Below are 16,977 nucleotides of genomic sequence, written 5' to 3'. Positions count from 1 at the left end.
GGTGCTTCTGGCCTCGAGGCCTGCTGGGGCCCAGGGAGGCGCCGCGGGTGCCCGCCCGAGGCCGCCGCTTCCTCGCCCCCAGCGCCCGTTCGCGGGGTAGACACAGGGAGTGGCCGGGCCGGGGCGGGGGAGCCGGGCATCGGGACCAACGCGGGGAGGATGACCGGGACCAGGCGCCGGCGCCGCATCGTCGGACGGGGCTCGGCCCACTCCTGGGGACCGACCGCAGGGCCCCTCAGCTTCGCCCGCTCCCGCCCGCCGGCTCCGCCGCCCTCGCGCCCTGCACGTGAGCTCCCGCCCGGCCGCTCGCCCGCAGCTCCAGCTCGCTGGGGCGGGGTGGGGGGGGAAGGGGGGAGAGCAAACGGGGGGAGGGGGACGGGGGGAGGGGAGAGGGGGCGGGGGGAGGGGAGAGGGGGCTGCACCCGCTGCCCCGCTTGGGGGGGCTCCTGGCCTCGGGGTTCCCGCGCGTGCGGTCCCACAGCTGGGGGGGGGGTGGGCCCTGACCTCGGGGCTCCCGTGCATGCTGCCCCGCAGCTGGGGGTGCGGGGCTGGGGGGGCTTGGCCTCCCGCAGCCCTGGGCGCGCCCCTTGCAGCTCCCTGCAGCCCCCCGCGGCCCCCCTGCAGCCCCCCGCAGCTCCCCGGCTCCCTGCGGACCCCCTGCAGCCCCACAGCCCCCCGCGGACCCCCTGCAGCCCCCCGCAGCCCCGCGGCCCGGAGCGGGAGCCCCCTCGGCGTGGGGCCCGGCCGGTGCGTGGCTCCGCGGGCGGAGGGTGGCCGAGGCCCCGGGGACCCTGGCGACAGAGCGCGGGCGCCCGGGGTCCGGTGCGGGGGGCGGGGGGGTGAAGGCCTGCGCTCCGCGGGAGGGCAGCTGGGAAATGGGAGAAAACAGCTGTCACCCGCCTCGGAGGATTTTATTTATTTATTATTATTTTTTAATGATAAATTTCTTTTTATTGGTGCTCAATTTGCCAACATCCAGAATAACACCCAGTGCTCATCCCGTCCAGTGCCCCCCTCGGTGCCCGTCAAGCCTCGAGGATTCTGGAAAGCCGCCCCGCACGCTGCTTTCCGCGGCCACCCTGGGCCGCGTGGCCCGGGTGCGGTGATGCGGGTGATGCGGGTTTTGCGGGTGATGCGGGTGATGCCGGCGATGCGGGTGATGCCGGTGATGCCGGCGATGCGGGTGATGCGGGTGATGCCGGCGATGCGGGTGATGCCAGCGATGCGGGTGATGCCGGTGATGCGGGTGATGCCGGCGATGCGGGTGATGCGGGTGATGCTGGTGATGCGGGTGATGCCGGTGATGCGGGTGATGCGGGTGATGCCGGTGATGCGGGTGATGCGGGTGATGCGGGTGATGCGGGTGATGCGGGTGATGCCGGTGATGCCGGTGATGCGGGTGATGCCCCCGCCGCCCCCGCCGCCCCCGCCGCCGCCCCGCGCCGCGCCCCGCAGCCAAGATGCCCGACCCCGTGACCGCAGTCCCAGTCCGTGGGGTGTCCTGCAGGGTTGACTTATGCTCCTGTGCTTTCTCTTGTGACCGAAGCCCCCCCAGACGCCCCGGGGCTCGGGCCCGTGCAGCTGGCGGCCGCCGTGTCGGTGCCGGGGGCCCTGCTGGCGGCCGCGGCCCTGACCCTGTGGGCCCGCCGGGGGCGCCGCTGCGGCGGCAGGAAGAGGAGGCGGCGGAACGTGGAGGAGGCCCTCTCCGAGTGCGCCCTGGTCAGTGCTGGCAAGACCCTGAGAGATCTGATCTGCGACGTGACTGCCTCTGGATCCGGCTCCGGTAGGTGCTCGGGGCCTGTTTCACAGTGAGAAAGAGACTCTTAAAAAAAAAAAAAAATCTAGCACAAAGGACACAATGATTCTGAATTGTGTGGCTCAGAGTGCTTGACGTGGTGTGTGGTACAGCAACCTGTTTGGGGACGATGAAGATCCACAGTCGGGGCCAGAAGGTTGAAGTCCTCCCCGTTGCCTTTTCTGCCTTTAGGTAGTAAGATTCTCATTTTTATATTCATTCAGAATTTATTTCTGAAGCAACACAGAGTTTCCCTTCTCCCTCCTCCATGACGGTTAGGAGTGATCATTGCTGCTCTCTGATGATGTTTTATGGGCACAAAAGTTACCATATTCAGGGAGCTGAATTCTGAGGGAAAGATGTCAGTTCTACAAAGTGGAATTCCTACAGTGTCTTTGCTTGTGGTGACCAAAGTCTTCAGAATCCATAGTGCACCCTCCCCCCCGCCCCAGATGTGTGTGTGAAGTGAACAGGGAGCTGACCTGAAATTAGGATCAAGAATGTATTCTTTTTTTTAAAGATTTTATTTATTTATTTGAGAGAGACAGAGATAGCAAGAGGGAGCAGGAGCAGAGAGGAGAGGGGGAAGCAGACTCCCCGCTGAGCAGAGAGCCCCACGCAAGGCTCGATCCCAGGACCCTGGGATCATGACCTGAGCGGAAGGCAGGTGCTTAACCCACTGAGCCCCCCAGCAGCCCCAAGAATGTATTCTTAAAGCATAGAAACGGAGATGGTAGGGAGCGGCAAGCACTGCTGGGCTGGCGTTTGCTAAGATGCTATGATAATTCTGTTCTTCTCCAGAACCAGGGGAACTCCAGGACCCCTGGTGAAGCAATTCAAGATACCAGGCTGTTTTATGGCCTAAATGAGCCTTTCTCATAGCACAAGCTGTATGAGGGCATTTTGGATTTCTGGCGACAACGCAGAATTCTCTATAATACCAGACTTTCTTAAATGCCCATTCCTCATGTATATGTCCAGAAATCCTGTTGGCATGTGGTACAGCGGAAATGTGAACCAGGATAAGCCTGGGGGGGGGGTCACTTCAGAAGCCCCTGGGTCCCCCTCTTGCTTGGAAGGGTCATTAAGGATGATTACCCCAAACAGACTTTCAGAAACTCCATAGCCCCTGGCCTTTAGGAGCTTCCAGACAGGCACGGTTAACAAGGGCAGATGACCGAGGGGTGATAGCATCTGTATGAGCATCTGTAGTGAACATCAAGCAGCTTTAGACTCACCAAAAGAGTCCAGAAAAGAGAGGCCTAGTGCTGTCATTCACAGAGCCCAGGTAGTCTGTTGTTTCTGGGGGGCAAGATCGCCTGCTCTGTCATTGACAATGGTCACAATGTTTATGCCACAAAGGAGGTGGCAGGCTTTCAAAGGAGGCATACCAGGAAAAATTTATAGAACTAAATTCCAAATTAAACTATTGCATGGAAAGCTGACATTCTTCCCTTAAAAGTAAAACTTTTCAGATGTAGTACTCATTCCTTCCCTGACTTTACATCCCAGGCCCAGCGTTGGCTAATTTCCTGAGCGCTGGTAACATTTTAGGCACAAAATATGACCACAGAGAGCTCTGATTTGTGCCCACTTCCTCTAATATAATTTCTTTATAAAGTTCAGGTGATTAAATAACCATCTATTTAATGCCCCCCAACATTTCAGTTCCTCTGAAGACGTTAAGTAGAAATATGTATTTTAGGGCTCTTCCTTGAATATATTTAAGATGACTAAGAATTTCCCTTTCAAATAAAAGTAGTGGAGATTTTATAACCAGAGACTGGATATTTATTTAGTTTAAGAAAATAATCGTGTGCCAGAGCATGAAATTAAAAAAAAAAAAAAAAGAACATTAAGATTTTTGGTGTTTTTATGCACCTTTAAACCTAAATCTGGATTTAATGGCTGCTGGACTCTCATCTTTAGATTATTCTAAGATCATTCTTAAAAAGAAAGCTGTAAATGTATCCAAGCCCAGGTGACTTTTTTAAATGACCAAATCTGAAGAGTTGTAGGCACTTTCTCTCAAAGCCAGCTACATCCACATCCATGTGGCAGTGAGCCCTGGCCAAGAGTAGCTGATGGCAGCCTTTGGTAATCAGAGAGAACGGGTCTAGCTGCAGGGAGGTTTCCATCACGAAAGCTCATTCATTGGGAGGAAATCAGGTGGTTCTGCTCCCTCTTTGCTTCTCCTAACTGGCCAGCAAACTTTAGGCAAAGGCAGTTTTGTTAGATGGTGAGAAGTAAAAAGTATGAAGCTTATCCCTGACCAGGTCAGGGACATATTTCAAAGAGATGTGATACCTGCGAGAAAGGAGAGTGGACTGATGTGCTGCTGGACTGGTTCTGAGAATGGATGGTGTCTCAGGTGGCTCCTAAGAGACTGGGGGAATCACTGCTTTCCTGTCCTAATGTAACATTTCTGAAAGGTGGTGACATTCCCGAAAGATGCCTTCCCATCAGACAGGCATTCCCTTCTACAAACCCTGGTTAAAAAAAAATAATAATAAAATAAGAATAAGAATAAGAAGAAGAAGAAGAAGAAGAAGAAGTAAAATGAACCTACAGGGAGAATTGAAGAACTAGATGATTTGAGGTGGTTGCCTGGAAAGATACAGAAGCAGCTTTTACAGAGTTTTAGTGTCTTAGCTTACTCGCTGTGCTAAGTACCTTCGATGTTGTTGTCTTACTTTGTCTACGGTCTGTGGCATTGGTCTTGTGCTTTGGTCAATTTGCAGTTTGAAAACATGGGCTTATCCAGCTCTCTGGTCAGCTCTTGTTGGTTGCGGTTGACAATGGTGATGTTTTTGCGAGTGTGTGCCTGCAAGACTGGGTCCGGGGGGCGGGGGGGAGGTTGGGGGAAGGGAGGAGAGAGATTGAGATTGCAGTTTGGCCTGATAATTGCTAGTACAACTTTTATTGTGCCGTCAAGTAGTAAACTTGACCGTATTCAGCAGAAACAGCCCTTAGAGTTATTGCTGGAAGTCTTCCCAACAGGAGAGGACAGCAGGCACATCCACTGAATGGGGAGATCAAGAGTTTGGACCGAACACCAGTATGTTAGTTGTAGGTCGGCCTCCCACTATAGCATATTTCTGGGCGAGTCTTGGATTACTGCAGGGCCCTGATTTTCTCAGCTCTAAAATGATAAAGTGGAACTAGACAATCTCAGAACTTTCTGGCTATGGGGCTCTATGACTAATTGTTGAGATCCATAATAGCAACCTTATAGTCTGTGCTTATTTAGCCACAGTGGGTGGTTCTCATGGAGAGGAGAACATCTGAACAAACCACGGCTCGTTTCAGGAGCAGAGGCCGAAGCCTGCAGAGCTTACAGGCTGCAGAATGAGAGTTTGCAAGCCATCTGAGTACGAGGATAATAACTAAACATGACTTCCCAGAGTAAACTTCTACTGTAACCTCTTAACTCTTTTCTTCTAATTATAAGAGTAATAAGTACCCGTTGTGGAAATTGAGAAAATGTATATTAGAAAGAAGAAAAATCACGATTCACCCTGATTCCACGAAATAGGAATAGCCATCATAGCATCTAGCAAATTTCCTTTCCAGTCTTTCTCCTGTGCGTATTTTGAATGGCTAGGTACACTTACCTAGATGGCTGGTAAAACTTACTGTGCTATTTTCATTTAACATTATGGCAAAAGTATTTTCCCATGTCATTAAGAAATGCCTCCTCATAAGCAGCAGCATCATTATCATTTGCTCGAGGTAATCTGTTCCAAGATAGAATATTAAGGGCTCACCATTATTGAGCATGTGCTCTACCAGATACTGTGCTAGGTGCTTAACATGCTTATTCATTCTTGTATTACCCCTATGAGACAGGGGTAATATCCCCTATTTTTTATCTAAGGAAGCTGAAGCTCAGAGAAATCCTGTTACTTGCCTGTGGTTACCATGTGGCACGGCTGAAATTTGAACTTAGGTCCTTATCTTTCTTATCTGTCCTCTTAATCGCTGCACTATGTTTAACCTTTTTCTATTATCTCATACTTTCCCTTCTATTTTCCATGAATAATAATGTATCAAATATTTTGACAGAAGTGTTTCTGCGTTTTGCATTAAACCCTTAGGATAGAATTCTAGGGGTGGGAGGGCGGGGGGGTATTGGTTCAAAGAGCCTGAACTTTTCACATACACTCAGAATATATTTTCTTTGAATTTTTTTTTTCACAAAGGATACCCGTTTGATTATTTTCTATGACTATGCCTTGCTTTTTGTGTAACATGATTACCTCCCTTGATTGTTGAATCTGATTCTTCACTGTGCAATTTTAACTTGGTTTTTAAAAAAAATCACAAGGGATTCTTCTGCTTCCCTAGTTGTACTAGAAACAATGCATTTTTTTTAGAGGCTAATGGCTTTTTTTTTTTTTTTGACCTTTGTGTATTTAGTAACTTGACTAGCTCTCGTGGGCAAATCAGGGAGATTTGCAACAGTTTTGGAAAATCAGGTATCTGTATCACTAGGCTATGTTCAAGAAATCTTTATTTGGGAATGTGAGAAGAGAAATTCATATTTAGAATTTGGAGGGTTTTTTTGAGCATGGTTTGGCATTAAAGTTTGGTATAATGGTGCTTAGTTCTTCAGTTGGTAAAATTATGAAAGTGCTTAAATGTTTGCCTTTTTATGAGAAAACAATGGTCATCATGACAGTTCTTTTCTGACACTTGCCTGTTTTTAATCAATTCCATCTTTTCTTTGGTTAGGTCTACCTCTGTTGGTTCAAAGAACAATTGCAAGGACGATTGTGCTTCAGGAGATAGTAGGAAAAGGTAGATTTGGTGAGGTCTGGCATGGAAGATGGTGTGGGGAAGATGTGGCTGTAAAGATATTCTCCTCCAGAGATGAAAGATCTTGGTTTCGTGAGGCAGAGATTTACCAGACGGTTATGCTGAGACACGAAAACATACTTGGCTTCATTGCTGCTGACAACAAAGGTATTTTCAATGTAATTGGGTTCAGCAAGTAAATATGTTATGTCTATCATCAGGTCAAGATAAATAATTTCTTTGTTTTAATAAAATCTACATAAAAATCTAATTTCTTTATTGAGGGTAGAAAATGCTTTTCCTCTTCCCCACAGATAAATGTACAGAGCCATACAATAAAGGCAGGGCAAACAAGTAATATGAAACCATAGTGACGCCATAGCCAGGTTGATATTTAAAATATTGGGTGACTGGTGTGGCACAGGAATCAACCAATCAGAAGAGCACCTTCGGCTGGCACAGAGTCCTGGGGAAACCCTGCCATGCTAGCTTTTATGCCTTATTTGCCCAGAGATCTGAAAGCATCTTGTCAGGGGGTGTGGTGGGAGGTGGAGGAGGTTGCTTTGTGTATCTAGGGCAAAGAAATGGCATTGGAATTTTGAATACCAACTGTTAGCCAGTGAGGACAGAAATATTTCAATATTTTAATAACTGGTACAGACATACCAACACGTGCTAGCTGAATATTCACCTTTGCTAGGACTGTAGTTCTCATCTATATAAATAGGCTTCGACTCCAGGACTCACATTTTCCATGAACACAGAATGGCAGCAAGCAAATTACTTTTAGTGAAATTTTCTATTAATGTACTTTGAGTATGAATTATATCTTGAGGTTTAACATCAACAACCCCAAACAGTGTGACTTTTTGAGTTTTGTGGTGCAAGACAGAGCAGCAATGTTCTGGTATTTAAATCAGTATTCATAAAACATGGCATAAATCCCTGAGTCATCGGGGACTAGATATAGTTTGTGGGTTACCTATGCTTTCTTTCTTCTTTTTGCATAGCTTTTACTCATTTAACTGTGCATCAGTTCCCATAACAGAGGGAAACAGGGCACAAGGATGAGCAAAACTTGACCCAATCAATTTTTTTATTCGAATCAGTAATACTTCATGAAAAATTTTGGTGAGGCAGAGATTGCAACCTTTATCTAAAACATAGATTATCTGTGGATATCAGGGATCCATCATTGCCTATAAAAATTAAAATCTATGATTATTTTTGTCTAGTATAAGCTTGATTCTTATTAAGTAGATGACAAAAGAGGAGCTTAGAACTATTGTACATTTTGGCCATAATTATGTTTGCTGATGGCATGTGTTGTCTTGATTTGCCAGGTATAAACTGAGTAGAACCAAGACGAGCTTTGAACAAAACAGGTTCTTTCCAAATTCATAACTCAATATACTTTGAAAATATATCCAGACTATCAAAAATATATCCAGACTATCAAAAATATATCCAGACTATATTTCTTAGTAAGCTTTGAACTTTTTCTTTTCCTTGCTAAGATTGAGCTGAACTACACCTACTGATTAGATTGATTAGCATTGTTCTCAAAGCAGTAATGACTTTAGTTATATGGATTATTTTGATGGGGCTAATTTAATCATGATGTTTATTTGATTATAAAACAATAGGCCCAAGAAAGATCATCCTTGATTGTCTCTTCTTCAGTTTAACAGGTCTGCCTCTGTCACTGGCTTACTTACCAGTGGCTTTGTGGGTGATTTCAAATGACCGCTAACATCCTGTTACATTCTCATTTCTAAATCTTTTGTGGTATTTTTATAGTTCCACTTGTTAGTCAACTGACAAAGACGTTGATGTGAGAGGGCAAGACAGCCCTTGGTGCTGAGCAGGGAGAGAGAGAGGTATGAGTAAGAATTAGTTTTATACGTGGTCAGTTTATTACTGAACTTTATCATGCTATGTTGGTTTCTGTATTCCTAGGAAATTTTATCACTACCCAGATTTGGAAATTAAATATTTGAATTAAGAGTAGCTTTTGTACATAAAGCATTTAATAGAAAAGTCCTTAGCAAATGCTCATTATACCTTCCCTTCTCTGAGCGTCAGAACTGGTCAGGACTGCCCAGGGCTGTTGTAGACACTATTCTGAAAGCTAAAGCTAACTCTAGGGATTCTAATACCTGGAGAAGTTTTAGGCTAATTTCTGTTCTGCTAAAAATATTTTATAAGCTGGGTTAGCTTTTGGTTAAATGAAGGAAATTATTTGAAAATGTCTAATAACTGTATTTGACTCTTTAACGCAAGCTTTTGGAGAAAATCGACTTCGTATTTTGAAAGGTGAACAAGGTGAACATTCTTAGACTTTTAGAGCTTTTATTACAGTAATAACACATTGTGTAAACTTGGCGCATTTCTGGCTCGTGCTGAAACAATCTTTCTTAAAAGCTCACCATAATTTATAGCACAGCACTGAGCCTAAACGCAGCTGTCAGTAATTCCTCTTAGAATGTGGTACTATCAATACATAGAGGGAATAAGAAAGGAGTTGTCACTTGGTCAGAACCACTCTTACAGCTTCCTGTAGCTATGGTGGGTACATACAACAGGTCCCAGTACATCAATATCTTCAGGGATTCGTTGAGAAATTTTACTTTGCCATCTTGGACTGTCAACATCATCACTAAAGGAATTAACTTTGCTTTGTTAACAACATAGATTTCCTTTAAATGCTGACAGTTGCTAAAAGCTTTTGGTTTCTTCCTCATCATATACTTACAGCAATACAATGACTTTTTCCCATTTAGATAATGGAACTTGGACTCAACTTTGGCTTGTCTCCGAATATCACGAGCTGGGCTCTTTATATGACTATTTGAATAGAAACATAGTGACAGTGGCTGGCATGATCAAACTGGCACTTTCAATAGCTAGTGGTCTGGCCCACCTACATATGGAGATTGTTGGGACACAAGGTATGCGTTTTCTTTCTAAGTTTTTTCTGCTTGAGTATGAGGATAGAAACATCAAGTTGTGTTTTAGTGTTTTGCTGTATTTCAGTTTATTACAATGATCAAATGTAACACTAACAAACAATGATCAAAGGAACACTAAGGTACTTTATAAAGCTGAGGGTAATATCATGGTATAGCCAACTCTCATCTACATACTCATCATTTTATTATGTTAGCCATAATAATATTTTTATACTGGGTGGCTCCAACTTTGCCATTTAGTGTATATACCCGGGAGATCTTGCTTTGGTGGTAAATGCTCTATATTCAGAGAACATAAATAATTTAAATATTTACCTTTGATAGATAAAATAGTTGGAGATGGTAATGTGATCTTGAAAAAATATTTACTTATCATGTACTCAAAGGCCAAATAATACCCACTGTCTTTTCTATTTATTGAGTTAATAGAGAATTTACTCTAGAAAGTCATTTATCCTGTCAGAGCAGTGGTTCTCAAATTTGGATTTATGATCCTTTTAAACTCTTAAAAATTATTGAGGACCCCAAAGGTTTTTATGTGTTTGGGTTCTATCTTTTCATATTTACTATATTAGAAGCTAAGATTGAAAAATTGAAAAATTATTTATTGATTTGCTTAATAATTAATCAATTAAATATTAAATAAGTTTCAAAAATTTGCATTTTTTTTTATAATACAAAAACCAACCTAGTGAAAGTGATGGTTTTGTTTTACACTTTTGCAAATATCTTTACTGTCTGACTTAATGTGTGGATTTTCATGCATATTCTTCATTCAGTTGTTCCATCGTATTGTTTTGTTGAAGTATGTGAAGAAAAGGTAACATCACATAGACATGTGTTTGGAAAAGAGTCTCAAGACTCCCAGAGATCTGGGGGGTCACATCTGAGAACTGCTGGTCTAGGGTAGTAGAAGTTTGAAACTTGTTTTATAAGAGAATATTTGCTATGTTCTAATGTGGATGTAGCAATGCTAATTCTTTCCCTGTTCATGCAACAAAAATTTATTAGTGGCCACTAAGTGCCACCTAGTGTTCTAAGCATCAGAGACATGCTGATGAGTAAGACAGAGGCACTGCCCTTAGGCAGCTTAAAGTCTAGTTGAGAGAGACAGATAATTAAACATACATGTAAAGGGGCACCTGGGTGGCTCAGTGGTTGAGCGTCTGCCTTCGGCTCAGGGCGTGATCCAGGGGTCCCAGGGATTGAGTCCTGCATCAGGCTCCCCTTGAGGAGCCTGTTTCTCCCTCTGCCTATGTCTCTGCCAGTCTCTCTCTCTGTCTCTTATGAAAGAATAAATAAAATCTTTTAGAAAAAAACCACATGTGAATGAACGATATAATTTAGATAGTAATAAGGGTTATGAAGAGGGCAAAATGGAGTACTCTGTGGAGAATGACTGGGGATCGGGATGTATGGACAGGGAAGACCTGTCTTAGGAGGTGACACTTGAGTCAGGTCTTCAAAATGATTCCTTTTGGAGAGAGTCAGTCTTCAGCAACAAAAAGGAAAAATGAGTATTCTTTCTTATGTTTCATAGGTAAACCTGCTATTGCTCATCGAGATATAAAATCAAAGAATATCTTAGTGAAAAAATGTGAAACTTGTGCCATAGCAGACTTAGGGTTGGCTGTGAAGCATGATTCAGTACTGAACACGATAGATATACCTCAGAATCCTAAAGTGGGAACCAAAAGGTAAGATAACTTTCATAGCACACTCAGATGTATGACTGCCCTGTAAGCATGAAATCCTGTGATGAGTATGTGGGGGTTTTTGGGGAGTGGAGTGGGGGTGGGGGTCTAAATGGAAAATCATTAGGCCCAGGAAAGCGGAGAGTCTTTTCTCCGCTTGAGAAGTCAGTGACACAATGCTTATGAAGCAAGGATGGTTGGCATTTCAGTCATATAGACAGTAGCCATTTGAGTGGCGAATCCAGTAGAGAGGGAGGGTGGAAGAGATGATGATACATTATTTTGAGTGCTCCACTTTCTGAGAATACATTTTCCTATGGGTAGGAAGGAAAATAAATGTCATCAGTATACAGCTCTCCAAAGCCTTTACACTCATAAATGAACTGAAACTCGGAGCTAGTTCTGTTTGTTCACTGTTCTAAACAATAGATGCAGGGTCGATATATGGAGATAGATAAGCGAGGGACTCTAAATAAATGCGTACATGTACTACTGTACTCCCCTAATATTTAAGAATATGTAACATTTTTTTTTGTATTTACTGTAATTGCACAAGTCTCCCAAATTGATGTATATTAGGATAATAGGAGCTTGGACATAAGTCCCACATTCAAGGAATAGAGTCTCTGAAAGTTCAGAACAAGTACAAGAGAAGCAGAACATACTACATTTGTATTACGACAGGCCCATTAGTAAAGGGATTTCTGCTGTTTTCTTGTTCTGGACAGCCTGTGGCCATATGGCCAGCATAATTCCATTTCCTTTTATTTGAATATCAGGCTCATGCTACTTTGACATAATTTGTGGGTTCTTGACCTTGAAATCAGAAAACAACCAAAATATTTTCCCGGAGTTGTTAAAGACTCTTGGGACTACGGACTTTCTGGTACAGTTGGCCTCCAAACCATATTTGAGATTCCAGGCCCGTCCCTCGGAACCCTTCACTTGGTTCCCTAGGAGAATTTAATGAGGTTCCAGGAACACTTCAGGGAAGTTTATTCAAACCCAGCGGCCCTATGGGACTTCTTTTCTCTATGAAAAGTAAGCTTCAACTTGCTCATCTGACAGCCTCCACATTAGAGACCCCCAGGGAAGTCTTGGATGCTGGATTCCATCAGAGGATCTAAAACTTTTAAGAGTTTTTTTTTTTGAGGGGGGGGGTAGTAATTGCATCCTCATCTTAATATTCTGGGAAATTGTCAAAATCCCCCTAGGACAGCTAGACTCCATCAGCTCCAATGGACTGTACTTTCTTTGATTTCATCTTATTCAACCAAGGCTGTGCTTTTCTTGTAGCCAGTATATAATGTGTATATATTTCTTGAAGCCAGTGTATAATAAAATTGTTCATTCAGAGAAGGTATTTATGGAATGCTGCTGAGCACTCTGTTAGAGTCCTGGGCCCACCACAATGAATAAGAGGTGCTCTTTGCCCTCAAGGAGCTTTCCATGGCAACGTCTGTTAGTGGAAGTTGAGTTCCATCTCTCTTATTGAGTGCTTTGCTTACTGAATTTCCCTCTAGCTTGTCCTTGCAAGTATTTGGCTCCTGGCACATGTGCTTTGACACACTGAGTAGGATGACCTCTAGTTTTATTTAAAACGTTTTTAAAATTATAGTTCAGTCAAAATAAAATAAAATAAAATTATAGGTCAGTCAATAACTGTATTATTTAAATTTAATTTATTACAGTGGCTTAGATCCACTTTCAAAATTGATGTAAGCTATTGATTTATATTTTGTGTGAGGATTTATTAAGGTTGTATTTTACCGGATTGCTATAAAGTCATACAGAGGATCTGAGATGTGCATGTTTTTGAAGGTATATGGCTCCTGAAATGCTTGACGATACAATGAATGTGAATATCTTTGAGTCCTTCAAACGAGCTGACATCTATTCTGTTGGTCTGGTTTACTGGGAAATAGCCCGAAGGTGTTCAGTTGGAGGTAAGGTGTTGGAAGTATTCTTTGCATCTGTCTTTCCTTGATGCTCTGAATACAAGATATGATTTCTATGTATTTGTTAAGCACTATATTGAGTCATTTTTTAACATTTAAGAGAATACATTTTGCTGGTCTTTCCAGTGGCAAAAGTGGAGCATCCTACATAAAATGATGATTTTTGTATTATGATTACAGCTCAAGTAGGGGTGACAAGTCTCTTGATAATTCTGATTTTCTTAATGATACTTTGCAAAGCACTTGAAAATTTTCTTGAGCTTGTATGAAGTTAGCTGGATCCCTACTTTCTAACAGAAATTGGACCCAAACATGTTAAATGACCTACCAAAAGCCACGGGACTTGAGGTCTTCTAGTTTTCAGGCTTTTCCTGTTGCTGTTATACTTGTTTTTCCCCTGTGATAATGAATATGGAGGGGAGAGCGTGGAGGGCAGAGGTGGGCAGAGACTAACTTCCTGACTCTACCTCTCCTAGCAGTTTAGAGATTAATAATGAGAGGAAGAGTTTGAAAGGATGAACCTTCCAAATGCAGCCTGACGACATTGTGGCATCCGTGGAGAAGAGTTAACTACTGGTAGAGAACGTATTAGAGTTTTCACTTTCCAGTGAGATAGATTTAAAACTGAGCCACAGTTTAGCAAATTCCTCTATGTCTGACTTGAGGCAGGTTGCTTGGTCTCACTTTCCTCCGTAAAATGAATAACAAAACTGGCCCCTTGGCCTTTGAGGATTTCATGGATTAATTTGGTTAATTAATTAGTACAGAGCGTGCCCATAGAAAACATTATAAAAGAGCTGTCATTATCAAATCAGTGTCACTTTTTATATTTTGTATTGCTGTCATTTTGCCTTACACCAATTTCATTTTTTAAAAAATGAGTAAAAACAAATGTTTTCAACTTATAAGGGTAAAATTCTTTTGAATGAGAGAATATGCTTTTCCCCTTTTATTCACAGATAAGATAGTAAACCGTTCAGGAAGGTGAAGCTATTTGTAGAAGCAGTAGAATTAAAATGGAATTCTTAAGCCTGGGATTGAGTTCCAGAACTGCCATTTAGAAGCTCTCTGACCTTGAGCAAATTGATGACTCTGTGCCTCAGTTTCCTCATTCTGTAAAGTAGGGATAATATGGTTCTTCTTAAAACATGTGAAGGGCTTAGGACAGCGTGTGGTAAATAGCAAGATTCAAACATGCTTGTAATAATTTTTAAACTTTTCATATTAATATTTTTCTGGATCTGCTTTTAGGTCATTGTCCTTAAATTTTCTTCAACTGTTGAAATAGTATATTAGTTAACATAATATTAGGGCATATTTTCAATATTTAAATTGAAAGGACTGTTAATCCAAACAATTTTTTGAGGAAATTCTCAAGTTCAGGTAATATTCTGATAATTAAGGTCAGGTCTTTGCATTTGAGACTCTTTTTTTTTTCTCATTAAACTTTTGTTTTAATGGGTCTCAAAATCCTGTCACAGATTTTTTAGTCAAGTTGTTGTATTTGAGACTCTTTAGATATGAACCTTCATGTTGAACTCTCCATCTTTAGTACCTTTGCTGCTGCTGTGGCACATTCTCCGGTCCAGTACTTCCAAAATCCAAATGTAAGAAATTCAACTTTTAAAAGACTGTCTATCAATTTTCAAAAGGAGAAAGCTATTCTCTTTTGAAAAGGTTATTTAATTCAGAAACAGACTCTATTCTCAAGTGAGGCCATGCTATAAATTTTGCAATTAGGCATAACTTTTGAATTGTATGATGGTATTTTATATGAATCAGAAATTACATAATTTTTATAATATAAAATTATCTTTTATGTAATTTAAATTCTGTGAATGTCATTTATATAAAATTATATATAATGTAATTGTATGAAATTATGTATTTTATAAAATAGATACAATTTGTTTTATGTAAAATTTTTGTAATTATCAAAATTATGTAAGTTTTCATAGTACACATTTTATAAACTTATGCAATAATTATTCAGCCGAGTGCTTTATCCTTATATCCTCAGTTTTATAGTGATTCAAAGTTTTCATAAACCTGACTTTCCAGTTTCCCAGGGTGACACTTGTGCTTTTAGGACTTAATTGGTATTCTTTTGAAATAAGCATCTTTGTTTATTATTCACACTGGGAAATTTATTATGCAAATATCTTCTAGGAATTGTTGAGGAGTACCAGTTGCCTTATTATGACATGGTGCCTTCAGATCCCTCAATAGAAGAAATGAGGAAAGTTGTTTGTGACCAGAAATTTCGACCAAGTATCCCAAACCAGTGGCAAAGCTGTGAAGTAAGACTATGTTCCTTTTTGTTGGGCAGAGGGGGAGAGGCAGAGGGACACAGAATCTCAGGCAGGCTCCATGCCCAGGGTGGAGCCTAATGGGAGGCTCCATCCCCCAACCCTGAGATCATGGCCTGAGCCAAAATCAAGAGTTGGACGCTTAGCCAGCTGAGCCACTCAGGAGCCCCAGGCTGTGTTCTTATATGTTTTATCTATTATAATTTTGGGGTCAGTATCAGGGAAGATTGTCAAAGCCCATACAGTTCTTCTCTCTTAATCTAGGCATCCAGTTCCTTATGTAAGTGTATGTCCTCGGATCAGTCTTCAGAAAGATTTTATTCCCTTCAGTCATGTGTATATAGAATGCTCAGTTAAGAGGTAGTAACAAGCTCTGGTATCCCAGTGACTTGACCCAACAAGGCTTTATTTCTTGCTGCGTAATTAAAGTCCCTTACCCGTCAGGCAGCTGTGCTCCCTGTGGTGATTCAGTAACCCAGGTAACTTTGATCTTGGGGTGCTGCTGTCTCAACACATAGTTCCCAAGCGTCTAGGTCAGGAAAAGAGAAGAGCTGGAGGGGCACACGTGGCTCTGTGCTTTGGCTTCAGGTGACCCACATCACTTGCATTCCTAGACCAGATTCCTAGACCAGAGTCAGTTGCACAGCCCCCCTCTCCCCGCCAGGAGCACAGACACGTTTGGTTGTCCGTGTCTGTGCCAGACAGAGGATTACAGGTTCAACCCTCTTTATAGCCAGTAAGTTATTTCTAACCCCTCACTGGCCCAAGTTTGAGCTTATCAGCTTATTTATCAGAAAAGCTTCCTCATGGCAGAGTCCACTGCTACCTCCCCATCCCCAACGATGCATCTAGTGAGCGTCATGTCGTAGGCCGTAGGCTTATGACTTGGCTGTGGCAGGGCCTGTTCTCCCTGACAGGAAGGTGGAGACTTCCCGTTCCCTCAGGGAAAAGGCAGGAAAGATGAGGGAAACACTACAAACCATCTAACTAGTTCCACAACTATTTTGAGGCTTTAATCTCCCCCAGCCCCGTTACTGTTAGATTTTGCCATATTATAATACTTGAGGTCCTTTGATTTTTTGATTTTTTAAAGATTTTATTTATTTATTCATGAGAGGCACAGAGAGAGAGACACAGAGAGGCAGAGACACGGGCAGAGGGAGAAGCAGGGTCCTCGCAGGGAGCCCGACGTGGGACTCGATCCTGGGTCTCCGGGATCACACTAAATCGCTGAGCCACCCAGGCTGCCCTTGAGGTCTTTTTAAAGTGTCGCTTGTTAGTTTGGCTTTGTCATAAGGGTTATTTTATATAGTAGTTTTTTTTCCTCATTTCCCCCTCCTTCATGTTTCACTCTTTCTCTACTTAGGAAAGGATTTATGTCTTGACATTTCTATTTTACATAGATTTCTTACCTACCTACTTATTTTAGAAGCAGGATTTGAGACATTTACA

General features: G+C 42.7%; 1 protein-coding gene across 4 annotated transcripts in view; it reads left to right on the top strand.

The window, feature by feature from the left end:
- The window catches only part of ACVR1C (activin A receptor type 1C), an 80,623-nt gene that overhangs the window by 52,167 nt on the left and 11,479 nt on the right, over nt 1-16,977 (top strand). For 3 of the 4 annotated variants that reach the window (XM_041722038.1, XM_041722037.1, XM_041722040.1), the window contains exons 3-8: nt 1,547-1,783; nt 6,530-6,760; nt 9,376-9,543; nt 11,105-11,261; nt 13,080-13,204; nt 15,386-15,516. In XM_041722038.1, the coding sequence (XP_041577972.1) occupies nt 1,547-1,783; nt 6,530-6,760; nt 9,376-9,543; nt 11,105-11,261; nt 13,080-13,204; nt 15,386-15,516 (1,049 nt within the window). The remainder of the gene's footprint in view (nt 1-1,546; nt 1,784-6,529; nt 6,761-9,375; nt 9,544-11,104; nt 11,262-13,079; nt 13,205-15,385; nt 15,517-16,977) is intronic. The other variant, XM_041722039.1, reaches the window with a different exon arrangement.

The sequence above is a fragment of the Vulpes lagopus genome, chromosome 11, assembly GCF_018345385.1.
Source record: "Vulpes lagopus strain Blue_001 chromosome 11, ASM1834538v1, whole genome shotgun sequence".
Lineage (NCBI taxonomy): Eukaryota > Metazoa > Chordata > Mammalia > Carnivora > Canidae > Vulpes > Vulpes lagopus.
Note: the sequence above shows the minus strand (reverse complement) of the source record. Positions and strands in the feature narration are given on the sequence as shown.